The sequence below is a fragment of the Triticum urartu genome, chromosome 7A (assembly GCF_056163025.1).
Source record: "Triticum urartu cultivar PI428250 chromosome 7A, HENAU_Tu73, whole genome shotgun sequence".
NCBI classification, from domain to species: Eukaryota; Viridiplantae; Streptophyta; class Magnoliopsida; order Poales; family Poaceae; genus Triticum; species Triticum urartu.
Genome location: NC_141879.1, coordinates 649,277,655 through 649,298,190, shown reverse-complemented (window position 1 = coordinate 649,298,190; position 20,536 = coordinate 649,277,655). Strand labels below are relative to the sequence as shown.

Genomic DNA, 20,536 nt, shown 5'->3' with positions numbered 1-20,536 from the left:
GGTAATTTCAACACTTAATTTTGATGAATCTATGGTGCAAATGAGGTGAGGAGGAGGAGGCAGCCGACAAGCTTAGAGAAGGAGGTGGGGGGGGGGGAATGAAGTGGGGAAAGTGAGTGTGTAGGTGTGGCTGTCCAAAAATATCTAGCTGGTCCCAGGTTACTAATGGCGCACCACACAGCCATGCGCCATTAGTAACCCAACATACTAATGACGCACCACACAGACATGCGCCATTAGTAGTTTTGCAAAAAAGTAAAAAACATAATTTTTATACTAATGGCGCACCGTGGCACATTGCGCCATTACTAGTTTAAACTAGTAATGGCGCACTATGCAACGGTGCATCATTAGTAGTTTTGCAAAAAAGTAAAAAAAAATACAGTAGTGGCGCACTCTATGGCTGGTGCACCATTAGTAGTTCTAACTACTAATGGCGCACTCTGCACGGATGCGCCATTAGTATGTTTGAAAAAATGAAAAAAAAACATTTTGTTACTAGTGGCGCATCATGTGCCTGGTGCGCCATTAGTGTCTTCCACACTAATGGCGCATCTCCACATGGTGCGCCATTAGTATATAGTAGTGGCGCACCACTTCTCTGATGCGCCATTAGTGTCAATTTCATATTTAGCCCTTTTCCTAGTAGTGGCATGGAAACATGTTTACTGATTTTCCTTTTGTTCATGATGGAGGTGAAACACATAAAGCTCATATTTTCCTTTTGTTAATGGCTGAGGTAAAATCATAAACTCATGTCAGTATTTTAAGAAGTCCCACTCGTAAGTAACTCAGCCAAGTAATGGTCAACGGGCTTGACCCAACAGAAACGCTCTATTCTGGCATTTGTGAGGCTGGGGTGGTTGGAGAAGGGGAAAAGTGAGGAAGGTTAAAGGGGTGGGGCAAAATTGAGATGAACTAATGAACTAAAGGGGTGGGCCAAATTGAGATGAACAAATGAACTAGGGGCACGAAAATAAAAAACCCTATTATTATGGGCAAAGGACCTATGATAGCCAGTAAAATCACCTGGGCTTTGCGGGGGGTTTTCTCCTTGTCAGCTTATCTTGCCTATCTGGCCATTTGCAGCAATAACTTAGTTTTGGTCTTAGTAAAAGTGGAACTACGTACGCAAGCTTGTTTCCAAATACACAATTTATATTGAGTACTTGCTACCAAAAAATATATTATCAAAATATTATGTGGAGAAAGGACGTGATATTGAATTGAGATATTTAATGACAATTTCAATGATGCTGGACATGGCCTAGATAGACCCATCATTTTTAAGTTATTCAGTTAGTTTTCATTTGTCTGCATTGGTATTGTTCATCATTAGAGATGGATGTGTGAATCAAAAATGATGCAAAAGCTGGGTTGTCTCCTTTAAAAAATATGGTATTTTTTGTCATTAAAATGACAATGCTCTTCATTTCTAGGTTGAACGGATTGTGGGTAGATCTTTGTTGGCAAGCAGATCGAGGATTGGAGCACCCTTGTTAAAAACATATAGAAATATTGCACCCTCTACATATTGCTCTGCCTTCGTGGTGGTAGGTAGATCTTCATCAGCACACTCATGGGCAAGACTATCACACACTTGTGGTTGAGTCAACACCATTGACAACATCAAGGCAAAGATCCAGGACAAGGAGGGCAAACCTTGGGTGCAGCAGCGAGGATGGCCTCACCCTGGCGGAATACAACATCTAGAAGGAGTCCACTATTCACTTGGTTTGTTGCCTCTGCGGTGGACAATAAGTACTTGGACATGACGTTGTTTGTGTCTCTAAGCTCGCATGTCTAGTCCCTTCAGTGTCCTCCAATGGAGTTGTTAGCATTGCTCGTCTTGTTGTGTCTTTGTTTCTACCTTGAAATGATCCATTTATGTTTCATTGTGGCTACCAACATTTGTTATGGAGTAGCTATGGATGAATGGTGATGAATGAATAAATGATCCATATGTGTATTGTTATGTTCACCAGCCGACTCTCGTTCCAGTCTTGTTCCTGATGCATTTAAGTTTGTTTCCAGTGCCGTCTCAGGAGTTTGTGCTGTTTTACTATTGCTTAATTTTTTTTTGCTTGTTCCTATCTCCTCGAAGAACTGGAAGTGACTTGTTCTTACATAACCGATAGTGCTTGTTGGTACTTGTATTGGTTTTTCCTCAAAATGAGTAATCTGAACTTCTTCTACTGTACTGCTATTTTTTAACTATCATGAATATCATTGAGCTTGAAATTATTATTTTTACTTATACTTTTGGTTCTTACACCATTGATGTTTGCGTGTTGTAATACTGATTACTTGTCCATTACCATGAGGAAAAGCAAGAACAAAACAAATAAAATATGACACCACAACACAAACGTTGTGTTACAAGTCGTTAATTATTAGCAATCCATATTGACAAGTCCATGGACCCTCATGATGTCGTCGTGCTTCACCTCTTGCAAAGCAACATGCAGTCCTCCTCCATGACTCTATGCTTGTGCACAAAATAGTAGTCGACATAGGCATCCTAGAGGATGGATTCGTGTTCAGTATCACGGGCTCCATCGCTGGGCTTGTGACTCTTGAAGAAGACCCGGTGCGACTCCATCAGGAATGTGTAGAGTATTAGTAATCTATGAGCAAACAACTTCCATTCTTGTTGCTACCCCTCTCCCAAGTTCTAATGCCTATCACTCCAATCCAATGGCTAGGCTACCAAGATAGCGAGTGAAAAAGTGAAAGAGAAGAACAACACATCTACCATCGCTAGCTACTTCTTCTGACACTAGGAAATTGGCATCTCATGATGTTGGAAAGTGAAGGCAGGTGCTATAGATAAGTAGGCGGTAGTTGGGCGTGAAATATCCATAATAAGGATGAGAGATTTGATGACATTGAGAGCACAGATAGCCTGCAATGTTAGGTGTGTGTGTTATTCTAGTTGCGGATATTGACATGAATAGTTTAAAATTACAACTTCACTTCTCTTGGGAACTAGTTTCTTCCTTCACCATAGTGTACATACATGTTTTAAGGGGAATGGGACCCGCATTATGATTCAGAAATTTATTTTATTTCTGTATATGCATCATGTGACATGCATACTAGCTAGAAAGTTTTCTGTAGAATTTAAGTTACACTACTTCCGTCAACGACCATCAGTACCGAGAAATAGTAACTATGGATAGCATACCAACATGGCGGTAGTAAGTAAATGTAATTTCTATGAAACTTATCGTAATCCAATCAAGCAATCATAAAGATATCCATTTGTAATAAAAAATTACATAATAGTACAAGCATAGGCAACACCGATCATCACTACCGAGAAGGGCTACGGACCATGGCGGACGTGTACTCCTCACGGGCAAATTGGTCGTTCAGTGAGATACCTCCATAGGTGAGGACGGTGGAGGAAGGGGTGGTGCGTGGTGGTGTTGAGTGATGAGATCTGCCACTGATAGCCACTTGAGATGGTGATGTGTTGTCGCTATTCACAATACCTAGAATACAATCATCTGTGTTCAATTTAAAGTTGTGTGGTAAAATTATGTGTTAATAACTATTTTGTATTACATGTTTCTATGTTTTCTCTTTGTATATGTTGTGTTATGATAAAAAGTGGTGTAGTCAATTGACTACACAACTTGCACACGTTTAACTGCTGGTTGATGCTGGAGCAGTCCCATATTCTAGCATGACAAGTGCCTGATGTTCTGTAGCTTGCAAAAACTACTAGAAAGGGAAAGGGAAAGGAAAAAAAGGTGTAAGTGAGCCATTAGTATTGTGTGTAAGTCCACTATTGTTCCCACTGATATGTTGATCTCTAGTCAGGAAGAACTGCGCCAACAAATTCAATCGTCTCCTGAACTGTTGTTATCTCTTGCACTGTGTTGTTGTAGTCTAGCTTGCAGACACCGGCGCGGTAGACCCAGAAATTAAAGTTAGCCGGGGCAAAAATTTATGGCCCAAAATTTTTAGATACAAATGCAAGTCGACTTTAAACAAGACTCATGACATTCAAGTACCAAATATATGAAAAGATGGAGCAGCGAGTGATATCGACAATAAAAGCGCGCATCAAGGAGCGGTAGAGCAAGCAAGCAGTGGGGGCGGCAGCGGGCGTGGAGCGGCAACATACTTGTGCTCAGAAAGATAACAAATTGTGCTTCCTTTCGCGGTGTATTTGTGCTTCCCGTCGCACTTTATGAAAGACTTATGTTTGTTGTTACGACACATGCTCATGCCGCATGGCACAACTTACATGATGCACATCACGCCTTCACGTCGACGTGCGAAGCAGTACACACACATCCACCGTGTAGCATATGTGCATGTACTACTAGCCTTGCTAGTACTACACAAGAAAACTAGAGAAACCAAAAAAATAAGACGAAACACGACCAGCTCTGAGTCGATGTGCCACATGCTGCGCTAGCGAGAGCTGGGGAGTGTCCAGATCCAGCAGGCTGGCGTCCTGCGGTTTCTTTGACATTGGCCTTACATTGCCCAGATCCAGCCCAAACTCTTTTCCTCTCCACCGCCTCGGGTGGCTGCCCCAACTGCCACAGTAGTAGATCTGCGATTGCTTGCAATCATGAACAATTTGCTTGTTTCAGGCTCCTTGATATATTGGAAGTAGCTAGTTCTTACGTAGCTGATAGTATTTGTTAGTTAGTACTTGTGTTTATCTATTTTTTGTCCGTACATGTATTGGCTTCTCCCCAATGTACAGTCTGAATTTCTTCTATGGTACTGCTGTTTTCAACTATCGTGAATTAGTACCAAGCTTGAAATTCCTTTATGTTCTCCATCCATTTGAACCGATTTTGGGGAGTCTCAACCAGCCACACCTCCACACTGAAGGACCGAGCCGTTCGTTCCCCTACTTCATGCATCCGTGTTTCCTCCCTATCACGCACGAAAAAAATTGAAGTGGCTTTACGTTCTTGTGAAACCTTGGATCCTTATCAAATGTTTGAGCTAATTCCTGGGCACCTCTGTACCGGCCACGTCTGGAAGTACTAACTCTGTGTTCTGTTGCTTAAAATTTGAAGCGTTGTCATTTTCCTTCGAGTTGGTGTTTGAATCGATCATGATGATGAATTCTTTTTGACAGGCCAAAACGAACAAAACTTAGGCCACAGTGGAAAAGCCACACCAACTAGAGGCCGCCTTTGATGTTGTCATTCGTTCCAGTGACATTGCCCCTCCTGACCTCGTGCGACCAAGCCGTGAAATGCGCATCAATGATATTTTTCTCTTGAAATAGGCTTTCGTCCATACAATCAACATCCAAACTCTGAATCATAAACGACGGCTGGGCCAACAACATAATCATGCCAAAGAACACAGGAGAAATAAGAAAAAAAATCACTGACATGCGGCCCTACGAAGACGATTGGCGACATGCAGTAACCAAAAGCGTATCCAGCACGAGCCCAAGTCGATCACGGTTGCGCTGCCTAGAGAGCAGATGCCAGTGCTGCCCTACGGAGACCATGACGCTTTTCTTGTGCATGAAAATGTAGCTACATTACTCGACAGGACGAAGGTGCTGAGTCAACCTAGGAGGCAGGAGCCATGGTCATCGTCGAGCTCCCGTCCATCAAAGAAGAGATGCTACAACTCCACCGGGATATGCAGAGTACAAGTAAACAACAAGCAAACACTCATCAATGTTGTTGCCGCCTCTCTCCCAATACCTATCATTCCCAATCAATGGCTAGATTGCCAAAATAAAAGTGTAAGAGAAAAACAACAAATCTACCATCCCTAGTTTCTCCAATGCTGGAAAATTGACATCTCAAAAAGGTGTTGGGAAGGGAAGGGAGGCTGTGCAAATAAGTAGCCGGTAGTTGTACCTGAAATCTTCTGTAATAAAGGTGAGAGATTCTGTCATTCTAACGGCACGGAGAGCATGTACATTTCAAATTTGGGCCGCGGAAAATTATTCCGGAGGCAGGTTTTAGAGATATGAATACTTCGAAAGTACAACATCATTTCTCTTGGGAACTAGTTTCTTGACTTTTTTCTCTCACCGAAGCGTATCTATACTATCTATACTACTACTATATAGTGTACGAGTAGCAAAACATATGAACCGTTGGATCATTGCGATCGGACAGCTCTAATTGATTGATTCAAAAGTTAGGAAGTCGTGGCATCACACGCGCCATTGGATCAGGAAATCCAACGACCAACATTGGAGGATTCGCGGTGGACACAACTAACTCTGCCAGGCGTGTGATCTGACTTGCTCTAGAATTTTCAGCTAGCTACACGTGGTCAACTGGGTACAGTACACCAGGGAGTAGTTAAGGCTAGAAGTATCTCGGTGTGTGTGCATGTATAGGACTAGCTATCATAGCAGCGTACTTTTTAAAAGGTACTACTAATACGTAGCAGCATAGTACTGTGGATGTACCGGAGGGTTTCTTCCTTTTCTTAAGGTAGTAGTAAGCACATTGTTAAAGGGGGGAGAAATTTTCAAACAACCAAAGAAAATTGATTTTTTATTTTTTGTTTCGGTCCTGGACACAGTCATGCAATAGAAATTAGGAAATATTCTGACTGAAGGGTGAGAAAAAGAGGAAAAATGAAAAGGTGAATAGTTGTTACATCGAGCTCCTTCTTTCTATATTTTAATTTTAAATTATTAATTTTAAATTTCATGAGACAATAATAACATTTCTTTTTGAAGAAACAAATTTTTTGTCTAAAAAGTTTGCATAAACAAGAAATTCTTTTGCTACATGATCTCCTACGAGAAAATAGGAATTTTCTTTTGAAAATTTCAATATATTTATCATAATACTTGGCTTTAGTTTTAATTTTAATGGTTTAGTATTTTGCGTATATATAAAAGTCTCGCGTGCAAAGCACGTACAACTGACTAGTATTCATGGTGTAGGAGAAATGGGCCCACAGTATAACTCGGCTTTGGTTCTATCTGTAATTCTAATTGTTGTTGCTAGATGTTCATTGTTGTGTTATTTTTGTGGTTTCTTTCCGATGCATTTGATCTATTTTTTTTACATGTTTCAGGCTACTGATTGTTATCCTAAAATTTCTTTGTGCTGTGGTACAACAGGTTTGTGGCACTTCACTTTATCTGTGATTAGTTCTTGTGAGCATTACATATGAATAATTATTTCAGGAACATCTTCATGCTGCCGTACTACCGCCTTGGTGTTTAACTCGTACATTGGAACTGAATTAGTTTTTTTGAAAGGACGCAGGAGAACTACGCATTTCATTAAGAGAAACGGCGAAATAAACACCAACTGTACAACAATGAGGAGGACCTCAAAAGAAGAAGAACAAAAGAAAAGAAGGAAAGGATAGAGCTACTCTCGCGACATCAAATGCCGGCACCCAGCCAGCGCCCAGGTAGCTTGTTCTTCAGCAAGGCGTCGAAGGACCGAAGAGGGAGGTAGTTCGACGCTCCTGAAGATGCGATCGTTCCGTTCCTACCATATTTCCCAGAGCAGCAACAACGCTAATGATCGCGCTTTCTTGGCTTTCGTCTGAGTGGCAGATAGGTCATAGAGTGAGTCCTGTAGAGAGGACTCCGTCCTCCAGGCCTTCGGCGAGAAATGAGGCAAGTTGAACTTGGTAGCTGCCAGGGTCCAGAGGGTGCAGGACCACGGGCATAGCTTCATGAGGTGCTCCACTGTCTCGAGGTTACGCCTGCAAAGCGGGCAAAAATAGGAATTTGGCCACCGCCTTGCCAATAGCCTGTCGGCTGTCATGATCCTGTTCTGCGCACACAGCCATGCAAAAAAATTGTGCTTGGCTGGTGCCCATGCCTTCCAAATCGCCGACATTGGAGCGTAGGCCGTCGAGCCCATGAAGTGGAGCTTATAGGCCGAGGCCGCCGAGTAGCAGCCATTAGCGGAGAACCGCCAATGGAAGGAGTCAACCACATCAGGGGCGGCAAGGCAGCGATCCTACCCCAAAGGGCTACGAAGGATGGGAGGGTATCAGCTGTGATGCGGCCTTGAAGATCACGAACCCATCTGCTGCCATGGAATGCCGAAGCTACCGTTCGGAGTTTGTTTGAGGCGATTCTGAAAACTTCCGGGGCAATAAGGCAGGGGGCGTGACCATCCAACCAAGCGTCATACCAGAAACGAGCCAGCTTCCCATTGCCAAGCTGACAGTGTGATGGCATAGCAAAGAAGAGGCGGTCAGACGTGGTGCATGGAGTTGGCAGCCCAACCCAAGGTCGCTCCGGGGCCGTTCTCTCGAGCCAGAGCCAGTGGAGCCGCAGCGCAGTGCCGAACGATTGTAGGTCGACAATGCCGAGGCCGCCAAGCTGCTTGGGCCTGCAGATCGTGCGCCAGGCAACCTTGTAGTGGCCACCGTGGGATGATTCTTCTCCGCGCCATAACCAAGCACGTCGCAGCTTATCGATATGTAGGCGGGTCCAAACCGGCAGCTCAAACATCGCGAGCCAGTAAACTGTCATGGAGGAGAGGACCGCGTTAATGAGGACAAGTCTTTCTGCAACCGAGAGCAACCGAGCCTTCCAGCCAGCCAGACGAGCATGAATTTTGTCAAGAAGGGGCAGAAATTCGATCTTGCGCAGCTTCCGGAGGGAGAGCGGCAGCCCAAGGAATCGGGTTGGCATAGAGGGCACTCTTGCACCGAGAGGGGCTACCAAATCTTCCATGTCAATACCATCACAACGGAAGGGGATGATTGATACGTCTCCGTCGTATCTACTTTTCCAAACACTTTTGCCCTTGTTTTGGACTCTAACTTGCATGATTTGAATGGAACTAACCCGGACTGACGCTGTTTTCAGCAGAATTGCCATGGTGTTATTTATGCGCAGAAACAAAAATTCTCGGAATGACCTGAAACTCCACGGAGCGTATTTTTGGAAATAATAAAAAATACTGGCAAAAGATCAAGGCCAGGGGGCCCACACCCTAGCCCCGAGGGTGGGGGGCGCGCCTACTCCTGGGCGCGCCCCCTACCTCGTGGGCCCCATGGAGCTCCTCCGACCTCAACTCCAACTCTATATATTCGTGTTCGAAGAGAAAAAAAATCAAGGAGAAAGATTCATCGCGTTTTACGATACAGAGCCGCCGCCAAGCCCTAAACTCCCTCGGGAGGGCTGATCTAGAGTCCGTTCGGGGCTCCGAAGAGCGGAATCCGTCGCCATCGTCATCATCAACCATCCGTCATCACCAATTTCATGATGCTCACCGCCGTGCGTGAGTAATTCCATCGTAGGCTTGCTGGACGGTGATGGGTTGGATGAGATTTATCATGTAATCGACTTAGTTTTGCTAGGGTTTGATCCCTAGTATCCACTATGTTCTGAGATTGATGTTGCTATGACTTTACTATGCTTAATGCTTGTCACTAGGGCCCGAGTGCCATGATTTCAGATCTGAACCTATTATGTTTTCATGAATATATGTGAGTTCTTGATCCTATCTTGCAAGTCTATAGTCACCTACTATGTGTTATGATCCGGCAACCCTGAAGTGACAATAATCGGGACCACTTCCGGTGATGACCTTAGTTTGAGGAGTTCATGTATTCACTATGTGTTAATGCTTTGGTCCGGTACTCTATTAAAAGGAGACCTTAATATCCCTCAGTTTTCACTAGGATCCCGCTGCCACGGGAGGGTAGGACAAAAGATGTCATGCAAGTTCTTTTCCATAAGCACGTATGACTATATTCGGAATACATGCCTACATTACATTGATGAATTGGAGCTAGTTCTGTGTCACCCTGAACCGCATCCGGCATAATTCTCTATCACCGATCCATTGCCTACGAGCTTTCCATATATTGTTCTTCGCTTATTTACTTTTCCGTTGCTATTGTTATCATGACTATAAAACACCAAAAATATTACTTTTGCTACAGTTACCTTTTGCCATCGTTACCACTACTATCATATTACTTTGCTACTAAATACTTTGCTGCAGATATTAAGTTTCCAGGTGTGGTTGAATTGACAACTCAGCTGCTAATACTTGAGAATATTCTTTGCCCCCCCTTGTGTCGAATCAATAAATTTGGGTTGAATACTCTACCCTCGAAAACCGTCGCGATCCCCTATACTTGTGGGTTATCAATGACTGAGCTCTTGGAGAAGTTGACACGCAGCCCAGTGATGTCTCCAAAGGCAGCGAGGATGGATTTCAGGGCCTGAAGCTCAGTTCTAACTGGGTTGATGAATAGGGCAACATCATCAGCATATAGCGAGACACGAACCGGGGGGACTCTTCCTCTCAGCATCGATAGGATGCCAGTCTCCACCGCCTTGTTGATGAGATGGAGGAGTGGCTCCATGGCGAGGATGATGAGGAAAGGGGAGAGAGGATCTCCCTGACGCACCCCTTTGGCATGATAGATGGGGTCACCGATCAAGATGTTGATGATCACTTTGGAGGAGGCCGAGGAGAGGATTATAGAAATCCAATTGCACCAACGTTGACCAAAGCCCCGGGCTCATAGCATATTGATCAGGTATGGCCACGAGAGCGTATCAAATGCCTTAGCAATATCCAGCTTCAGGAACAACATGGGTCTCTTGGTACGATGGAAATGCCTGGCTAGGCCTTGGACAAAGAGGAAGTTGTCTTGGATGCTACGTCCTTTAATGAAAGCACTTTGCCCAGGAGAAATAAGTTTAGGGAGGCGCTTAGCAAGGCGCGTCACAAGGACCTTGAGGAAGAGCTTGGCAACGCTATGGAGTAGGCTGATCGGATGAAAATCAGACATGGTGGCTGCGCCGTCGATTTTTGGGATGAGGACAACATGGGCACCATTGAGTCTGTCCAGGCCCTGCGGGTTCATATAGAAGAGCTGCTGGAAAGCAAGGAGCAGGTCGGGGATGATGACGCTACCCATCGCCTTGAAGAAAGCCCCGGAGAAACCGTCCGGGCCCGGAGCACGATCACCAGGCAGGTCTTTGATGGCTTGCAAAATTTCTTCAGCAGAGAATGGCGTTTCAAGTTCAGATATGTTTAGTGTTGATAATCCCAGACCCTCCCAGTTGAAATCACCCACTGCCTCTGCTGGCGTGCCCAAGATGGAGGTGAAATACTGCTTGGCTACCTAAGCCTTGTGAGTTTGCTCCGTGGCAATTGTATCTGGCGTGACGAGCTTGGCTATGAAATTCTTCCGCCGGCGGCCATTGCATTTTAAGTGAAAAAATTTGGAGTTGGCATCACCAAAGTGCAGCCATTTAGCTCTGGAGCGTTGCTGTGCTTTTATCCGCTCGATTACGCTCAGCCCAAGGATCCTAGATTTCAGGTCACGGCGAAGTTGGAGCTCGTCCTCTTCAAGATTCCTAGATTCCTGTGTAGCATCAAGCAACAGCAGTGTGTCTTGAGCCATTAACAGCTGCAGCCTTGTATCGCCAATGCAGTTTTTCTGCCAAAATTTGAGGGCCCGAGCCGTTCGCTTCAGCTTGAGGTCAAGGTGGCCCAACGCGTGGAGGGGCGGGCAGGGCTGATCCCAGGCACAAGAAACCACGTCCTTGAAGCCTTCAATATGTGTCCAGAAGGCTTCGAAACGGAAACCTGGTGATCTGCGTGGCACACCTTCACAGGTCAGGAGTAAGGGGCAATGATCAGACATGGCCATGGCAATCGGTAGCAGCCGAGAGTTAGAGAATCTGAGGTCCCAATCTGGGTCGCAGAACACCCTATCCAAGTGAACCAACATGGGGTTTGCCTGTTCATTCGACCAAGTGAATCGCCGACCAGATAGCTTTATTTCCTTGAGCTCGCTACGGTTCAGCGTGTCACGAAAACACGGCATCATCCGGAGGTTGAGGTTGGAGTTGTTCTTGTCCCGCACCTCGTAAATGAGGTTAAAATGACCTATAATCACCCACAGCCCAGGCGTGATAGAGCGGATGCGAGCAAGGTCTGCCAGAAACAGAAGCCTGGCGTCGTTGTCGCACGGCCCGTACACCATGGTGAGCGACCAGGGCGCGTCTCCCGTGCGAGGACACAGGGAAACAGTGATGGCGAAGGGGGATACGTCCGTGGTTGTAACCTGGAAGAGATCCAGGTCCCAAGCAAGGAGGACACCGCCGCGAGTCCCAGCGGCCGAGAGGATGGCGTGCTCAGACAGTCTCGGCCCAATAGCTTCAGAGATCTCAGGGGTGGGAAAACCTCTCGATTGGCCTCTTGCAGGCAAACTAAAGAGCACCAAGCTTGATCAACCACCGTGCGAACAATGGCTCTTATAGCGCGGTCATTAAGGCCCTGCACGTTCTAGTTAAGGATTGTGAAGCTACTCATGAGGACACATGTCATGGACACAGGAAGCAGGCCAGCTCGAATAGGGAGCGGCGTGCGCTTGAAATTTTAAATGGTACGGCCGGTGACAATCACGGGCGCCCGGCGAGGTCGCCAAAGGAACACAAAGGAAACAGCTAATGGCGGTGCGCTGGCTACACCGCACGGCGAACACATAGGCGGAAGGCCTAGCTAACATGGAGCTAACATGATCCCGGACTAACAGACTAGTGGCGGTGCTTAGATAGCGTGGCCTCCTTCCTGTACGCCAACAGCAGCACGGAGGTCCTCATCGGGCAGGTTGATACGGGCCGGAGAGAGGACTCCTGCTGCTTTGGCAAGCTTGGTCGTGAGCCACCCAAGCGGTGTCTTGAACTTGTCGACGTAGCGCTCTCGGACTCTTGGGGTGAACTGCGAAGGCTTGTCGATGAACTCAAGCTGCTGGGCGAGCCTGGCCTGCGCCTTCTCTTGTTGGGTCATGCCCTTGGGGAAGCCCACTTTGGCCACCCTCGAGCTTGAGCGGCGTGCCACTTCAGCAGGTGGTGGCGTCGGGATGAAGAGCTCATCAGCAGGTGCTTGGGGGGCAGCGAGCTTGAAGGGAGGAGGCCCCATGATGGAGGGAGGGAGCATGCCAAACACATGAGAGAGGAAGGTGGTGTTGGAATCCACCTCGAGCGCTTGCATCTTGGTCACCAGGGCAGCGGTGCTGATCTTAGGATCCGCCAAGGCGATGGAGCATTCGGGCGGAGGCAGCTCCGACATAGGACATGACGCATCCATGTAGCCAGCATTCGGCCATGGCAGCAAGGGGCAGGACACCGGGCTGGGGGGGGCGAGGAGGACTGCGCACAGGTGCGAGCCCCATCTCAGCTTCGGTGAGCCCTGTCCTGGGGGAGAGGACAGGGTCAGCGAACGGTCACACCACGTCGTCCGCCCCGAAACCATCCAGGACGGAAGGCGGGCGGCGAAAGGCCGCAACATCAAGCTCGAGAAGGAGCGGGTCCGTGCACGTGATGTCGTGCCAGAAGCTCTCGACATCCAGGAGGAAAGGAGCCTGATCATCAGTCGCCGTCTAGACCACCGCGGTGCCGAGGAAGGCAGCGGTATCGTCAGAGACCAGGGGTCAGGCACCCCCTGGAGAACTGGCAGCAGGCGAGCCTCGACATGAGCAGCGGACGAGGGGGGGGGACTGCGGGCTACCATCGCGCCTTGGCCTGGGGGAGCGAGAGCGACTGTTGGAGCGCTCAGAGCCATCGAAATCAGAGAGCGTGCCGGAGGGGGAGCCACGACGGCGGCGGCCACCGCTGGAGCCCCCATGGCGCTGCTCGTGACGGCGTCTGGAAGGGCCATCCTCACGGGCGGCACCACCGGAGCGGCAGCCTAGGAGAGCGACCCGCCACGCCGGGCCAGGCCGGCTACAGCGACAGTGCCTGCCGCGGTCGCAGTCGGCCTCATCATCTTCATCATCGCGGCGCCTGGGCCGCGGGTGGTCGCAGTCACCAACGCGAGGAGGGGGGCGAGCAAGGTTAGCCTGACCGTCCTCGACATGCCGAGACCAGCGGAAACGCTCCTCGAGCGGCCACTGGGGATCGTTGGCGCGAGGCAGAGCAGGATCCCGATCGGTGATCGAGGTGTAGTCCTTGGTGGTGTCGAGGTGGATGAGCAGGGGAAAATGCGGTCCCTCGAGCCCCTCGTCCCGAGGGCAGCCCTCCGGCAGCTTCTGACGGCCCCGAGAATCCAGGGGGCGGTCGATGATGGAGTACCCCTAGGAGGTGGGGATGTTGTCGGGGCTCCATGCCCACACCCAGGCGAAGAGGTAGGCGGTGTTGGAGAGGTAGCTCATTTGGCGCTCGAGCCGGTCGATGTAGCATGTCTTCCCAGAGCATCTTGCATGGCCTCCTTGCACCACGACTGCACATGCATGCCCTCAATGGCGATGCGGCAGTAGTAGCGCCAAACCCTGCGATGCCCATGCGCCGACGGCGACCATGCAGACAGGGAGAGAGTGATGCCACAACAAGAGACGACGCCCACGTCGAACGCAATGTCACGCTGCCTGACATGCGCGGAGCGGACCAGGAAGTGCTCTGGGTTGTGCTTGGACACGTGAAGTTCACTACCAGTGAATGTTGAGGTCGCGCTCGACCGCCTTGGCCACCAGGTGCGGGGTGATGTCGAGGCGAGGCTCAGACATGGTCACCAGGAGTGCAGAAGCACGGAAGGCCCGGGCTGCCGCCTCCATGGCAGGGGTGCAGATCAAGAACGATCAGCCGCCAGAGGGACAACGGGAAGCATCGCCCGGGCGGGTCGCCATAGCAGCTGGGGGCGGATAGGCCGGGGAGGGGGGCAAGCGGGGTGGGGCGCCTGCATGGCAGGAGGGATGGGAGTAGGGCGAGGTGAAGGCAGAGGAGTGGAGCGGGCAGGGTGAGGTGGAGGGGCAGCGGCGGTGAGGGGGGAGGATGGGGCATCGGGCGAGGCGCTTGGGGCAGGAAGGGGAGCGGGAGCGGTGACCCCAACACCAGCAGGAAGAGCACCAAACTGGATCGCGACACTCTATTGCACGGTGGCCATGGGCAAGACACCGGAGGCAGCGGCCCCGGAATGGCTTCAAATAGGTAGCCCGACGCAGCTCCGCCATTACCCGCTCTGCCTCGGAGCGCTGCGAGGAGTAACGCGCGATGGACGAAGACGGTACGGGCGGTGCACGCCGCCGCTTCCTCGAGCGGACGAGTTGCCATTCCGGGTAGAGGGCAGCCGCGGGTTTGGATGGAGGAGGCGGGGGGGGGGGGTGCATAGATCTGCCCATAGGAGAACGGGAGGCGCGGCCAGCGGCGATAAATGAGGATTCAGGGGGGATACAGATGATAGACCGAAGGGCACCAGCGTAGGCCGACATAGGGAGTGAATGCGCGGCCGGCGCACCAGCGGCGGAACCAGAGGAAACCGATCCATTACTACATGAGGCAGAGAAGTTAATGCATCTGAGCCTAGCCGCAACACTGTTGGGGGAGCCAGGCAGGGGCCAGCCGCGGGGAGGGGGAGCGGCTAGCGAGGGGGTGGAGGTGGACGACGCAACCGGAGAGAACCGCGGCGTGGAGGTGGCCGACGAGGCCAGGAGAGCGCCCGTCGTGGGGCTTGGTGGAGGGGAAGGGGAGGGAGCCATGAGAAAACTCGATCGGTTTTTGCGCTTTGTGTTGTTAGGAACTGGAACTGAATTAGTGACATGTACATCTTTGCCACCAAGCAACTTGAGAACGATCGCACCCTTGCTGACTGCAACATCCAGAAAGTTTCCACCCTTTGCTTGGTCCTCTGCCTCCGACATGGCCAGTAAGTGCTTGTCTGTGGTGCTGCTTCTGCCTCTAGGTCACAAGTCTGGACCAAGACAAACGAAACGTACGTAGGACACAGTCAGATACCGCACGTCTAATCGTTAATTATTAGTTGCTGCGGTTGACACTGCTCTCGACGACCTCGTGCTACTGGAGCGAGAGGTTCTGCTGGCACATGAACAAGCAGCAGTGGCGGCGATCCGCCGGATCGTGCACTACCACCCACACAGACTCTCCTCACCGCCATATTATGTTGCAGGTTTTTGTTCGCCATATGTATTGCTCGCATGCGTGCACTCAGCGACGGGGATCTCGGTACCGCTGGCTGGCGGGGTGTAGTCTGCCGGTGCCTTGCCGACCTCCATCTCGGCCTTGCCCTCGTCATCATCGGGAACGACAAGGAGGAGGCGGGAGCCCCAGAGGATGGAGCAGTGTTTTGCATGGAGGTCGTCTAACGAGAGTGGCTGCGACTTTGCCGAGAAGTGTGCAGTAGGAGCAAAACACAAACGCGCATGGTGTTTTCCAGTAGCTACCTCCTTCTTGATACCTTTCATTTTCATTCAATGGCTAGGATGACAAGATGGCAATTGAAAAAGAGCAACTACTGGTGACGGTTCTCTTGAACTCGTGCCACGACATCGAGCGGTTCTGCTCAAAAAGTAGTAGTCATGCTCCGCTGGATGGTGCATTGCCACATGCCACACACATAAGCTCTTCGTTGCAACATCATATGCTGCAGGTTCAGGTTCATCCTAGTATTGCTCGCACGACGGGGACCTCCGTCCCGCTGACCGGCGGTTCGTAGTCAACCGATGCTGGTTCATAGTCAACCGATGCCTTGTCATCCTCCGTCTGCACCTTGCTCTCGTTATCATCAGAAAGGAAAAGATGGAGGCGGGAGCTCCGGAGGATGGTGCAGCATTTGGCTTCGCGGTCTTCCAACGAGAGTGTTTGCGACTCCGCTGAGAAGTGTACAGTAAGAGCAAATTATGAACAAACATGATGTGTTCTTGTTGCTACCTGTTGTTTTATCTATAATAAAGCAGGGTAAAGTGCCCTTTTCCGATCTTGTTGCTACCTCCCTCCCGATACGTGTCATTCCCATTTAATAGCTAGGCTTCCAAGATGGTAACGGAAAAATTGAGGGACAAGAGCAACACATCTATCATCGCTAGTTCTCTCAGCGCTAGGAAATTGACATCTTAAAAAGACATTGGAAAGGGAAGGAAGGTTGTGTAGATAAGTAGAAAGTAGTTGAACTTGGAGATTTATGCCATAAAGATGGGAGATTTTGATGAAATAAAGGGAAGGGGGGTTGTATTTTTGCCAGACGTTCACTGTTTGTTTTTGTAGGAGAAACTTTGGCTATATTCATAATCAACACAGAGAATACCAGAGGTATAAAAATTACAACAAGGTTCGCAGACCACCTAATGACGACTATAAGCATTGGAGGAAGGCGCACCACCGTCATCGCCCCTCCTTGATGGAAGACTAGTGGTTGGGGCCCGCCATTGCGGGCCGCTTGAGAAGAAGCTATGCGCACCTCACCATCATATCGAAATTTTTAAAAAATATTCTCGCGTCACGTGGACATCGCAATCATCTTAAAAGGAAAAAAAAGAAAAAACCTAGAAAAACTTTTCTCAAAAAAGAAATCACCCTACCATTTTAAAAACTCTAAAGAAAACTTTCTCACTGTGACCAACCAGCATGTGCCACATGGCGTAGCTGGTTGGCCACCATTCTAGCGCACCTTAATGTGTTTAATGGGAATTTTTTGTTGTAGTAAATAGTTGGGTAGACATCATGTTAAGGCCCCACATGACCAGGGCACGGGAGCATGAACCATTGGCGATGAAGAGAGTCTTTGATCGAAAGGATGAAACATGTAAACACTCAAACGAATATGAATGAAGACTGGATCCAAAGAGACCATCTGGATATGAAGCACATAACGAATCCTGCGAGATCCGACTAAGACACACCTCCACACGCCCTCTGGCGACGCTAGACGCGCTGTCAGGACGGGGATCAAATGTGGGGGACATTATTCCTACTGAGGGACATCACCGCCACCACACAAGCCCAACCAAGACGGTAAACCTAACAAGAATGTGAGCAGCGTCCCTCCCGCCTACAGGGCTGAGGTCCTCCGCACCTCTGCGACCCAAAGGTGCCAACCGAGACGGAGCAGACCACTGGCGGCGCCGGCGGGAGGAAGTGAAAACCTAATCGGCTGAGGTCTTTTCTCGGGGAGGAAGAAAGGTCGTATCAGGCTTGCTATTTCGTTATTCTATAGTTTCTCTCCCATGCATTTGATTTACTTTTGGCACATGTTTTCTGATTACTAATTGTTACCAAAAAATTATGGTGTTGCGGTACAAGTTACAATAGGTGTGGCACTTAACTTTTTCTGTAATTATTTCTTGTGAATATTACATCTGAATCCTTACTTTAGGAACTTTTGCATGCTGATAACACCTTGCTGTTTAACTCATTGGGCATAATTATGTGCATGTGCGGTAAGTGCCAACTTTGCAATTTTGCCTGTAGGCTGCGGAAATCAGCAAACTGCAATATCCATGATTGTGTTCTTACATCATTCATTAGCCCAAGGCAATGCAAGACCAAAACAAATAAAACATGACACCACAAAGCAAAGGTCGTGTGACAAGTCATTAATTATTAGCAACCGATATTGAAAATTCCATGGACCCTCATGATGTCATCGTGCTTCACCTCATGCCATCGCAGCGTGTGGTCCTCCTCCATGATGCAATGCTTGTGAATGAAAGAGTAGCCAACATGGCATCCTAGAAGATGGATTAGTGTGCGGCATCGCGGTCTTCATTGCCAAGCTTGTGTCTCTTGAAGAAGATATCATGCGACTCCATCATGGATGTGTGGAGTATTAGTAATCTATGAGCAAATAACTTCGGTTCTTTATTCTACCCCTCTCCCAAGTCCCGATACCTATCACTCCCATCCATTGGCTAGGCTACCGAGATAGAGAGTGCAAAAGTGAAAGAGAAGAGCAACAAATCTACCATCGCTAGATACTTCTTCTAACACTCGGAAATTGGCATCTCAGGAAAACGTTGGGAAGTGAAGGCAGCACTAGTAGAAAACAGGGCTTTGGTCCAGGCCGGGTCAGCCCACTAGTCCCGGTTCAGTCCAGAACCGGGACCAAAGTGGGCATTGGTCCCGGTTCGTGAGCCCAGGGGGCCGGCCGGGCCACGTGGGCCATTGGTCCCGGTTCATCTGGACCTTTTGGTCCCGGTTGGTGGGATGAACCGGGACCAATGGGCCTCGCTCCTGGCCCACAACCATTGGTCCCGGTTGGTGGCTTGAACCGGCACCAAAGGCTCCCCTTTAGTCCCGGCTCATGTCACCAACCGGGACCAATGAGGTGCCTATATATACCCCTCGCTCGCGAGCAAAGCACCCCAGTGCTCTGTTTTTCTCTGGCCGAGGGGGAGAGGGCTTGGTGGTGCTCTAGCTCACCTCCTATGCACACAAGGTGTTCGATGGAATGCCCGAGCCACACTACTTAAGCTTTCTCCTCTCCAAGCTCGACCTCCAAGCTCCATTTTCCATAATATTTGTCTAGGTTTAGCGGTCCGTCACGCCCCGTCCCCGTCTTCACCGCCGTCGATCACCCGCGCCGAGCTCATCGCCGGCACCACCATGGTGAGCCTCTTGTTCTTATCTTCTTTCTGAAAGGAAAAATATTCTTACTTGTATGTTTACATAGATACTTGTATTATTTTCTTACTTTTATTATTGCATCTTATATAGTGCGATGGTTTTGGTATCCGCCCCCGTCGGCCCTCGTCCTGTCTATGATTCGGATGTGGTATATATATTATATTTATAACTATTGGTTCATTTATTGTTTATGAAAATTATGCCGACCAACGTGACATAGATTTTATTTATGTAGGATGTATGTGAATCGGAAATGCCAACCGACCCTATTGTCGAGAGGTTAAATTTAGTTGAAGAAGAAAACAATTTGTTGAAGGAAAAAATAAAAAAATTGAGGAGGAGAAGATGATATTGGAGTTGCATGTTGCGGATGTCGTCGATGATCACAATATCAAGATGGATGCAATGTGCTTGAAGATTAGAAAGATTAGAAAATATGCCATTCATACCGAGGCTTGGTATCATTATGCCGTTGGATCAATTGTTACCTTGGTTGCGATTATGATCGCATTTGTTTTCGCATTGAAATGTTTTACATAGTTTCAATGTATGGTTTAATTAATTAGATGCTTTGGAGAGCTATATGTTGTTAGATGAGAACTATGTATGCACTTTGGTTTTAATGTGATGATGAACTTCTATTAATTTGGACACTTAATTATATATAATGCACGCAGATGAACCGGCAATGGATGTAAGGTGACAGACACACCTGCGAGTACATTAAGGGTGTGCATGAGTTTCTCGATGCGTCTGAGGTAAACAAGTAGAATGGTTTTATGTGTTGTCCATGCACTGAATGTGGGAATACGAGGTCTTACTCTAACCGGAAAATCCTTCACTCCCACCTGCTTTACAAGGGTTTCATGCCACACTATAATGTTTGGACGAGGCACGGAGAAATAGGGGTTATGATGGAAGACGGCGAAGAAGAAGAGTACGATGACAACTATGTGCCCCCTGAATACGGTGATGCTGCAACGGGGGGAGCTGGTGAAGATCAAGAGGAACCAGACGATGTGCTCAATGATGCTGCAACGGGTGAAGCTGCTGAAGATCAAGAGGAACCAGACGATGTGCCCAATGATGATGATCTCCGCCGGGTCATTGTCAATGCAAGGACGCAATGCGAAAGTCAAAAGGAGAAGCTGAAGTTCGATCGCATGTTAGAGGATCACAAAAAAGGGTTATACCCCAATTGCAAAGATGGCCACA

The 20,536-nt window shown here is 48.6% G+C and overlaps 1 protein-coding gene across 1 annotated transcript; it reads right to left on the bottom strand.

Moving 5' to 3' along the window:
* Positions 1–11,085: 11,085 nt before the first annotated feature.
* LOC147961049 (uncharacterized) lies at positions 11,086–11,952 on the bottom strand. The gene has a single exon (XM_087533653.1). It carries the CDS (start codon positions 11,950–11,952, stop codon positions 11,086–11,088), a length of 867 nt encoding a protein of 288 aa, XP_087389779.1.
* Between the last annotated feature and the right edge of the window lie 8,584 nt (positions 11,953–20,536).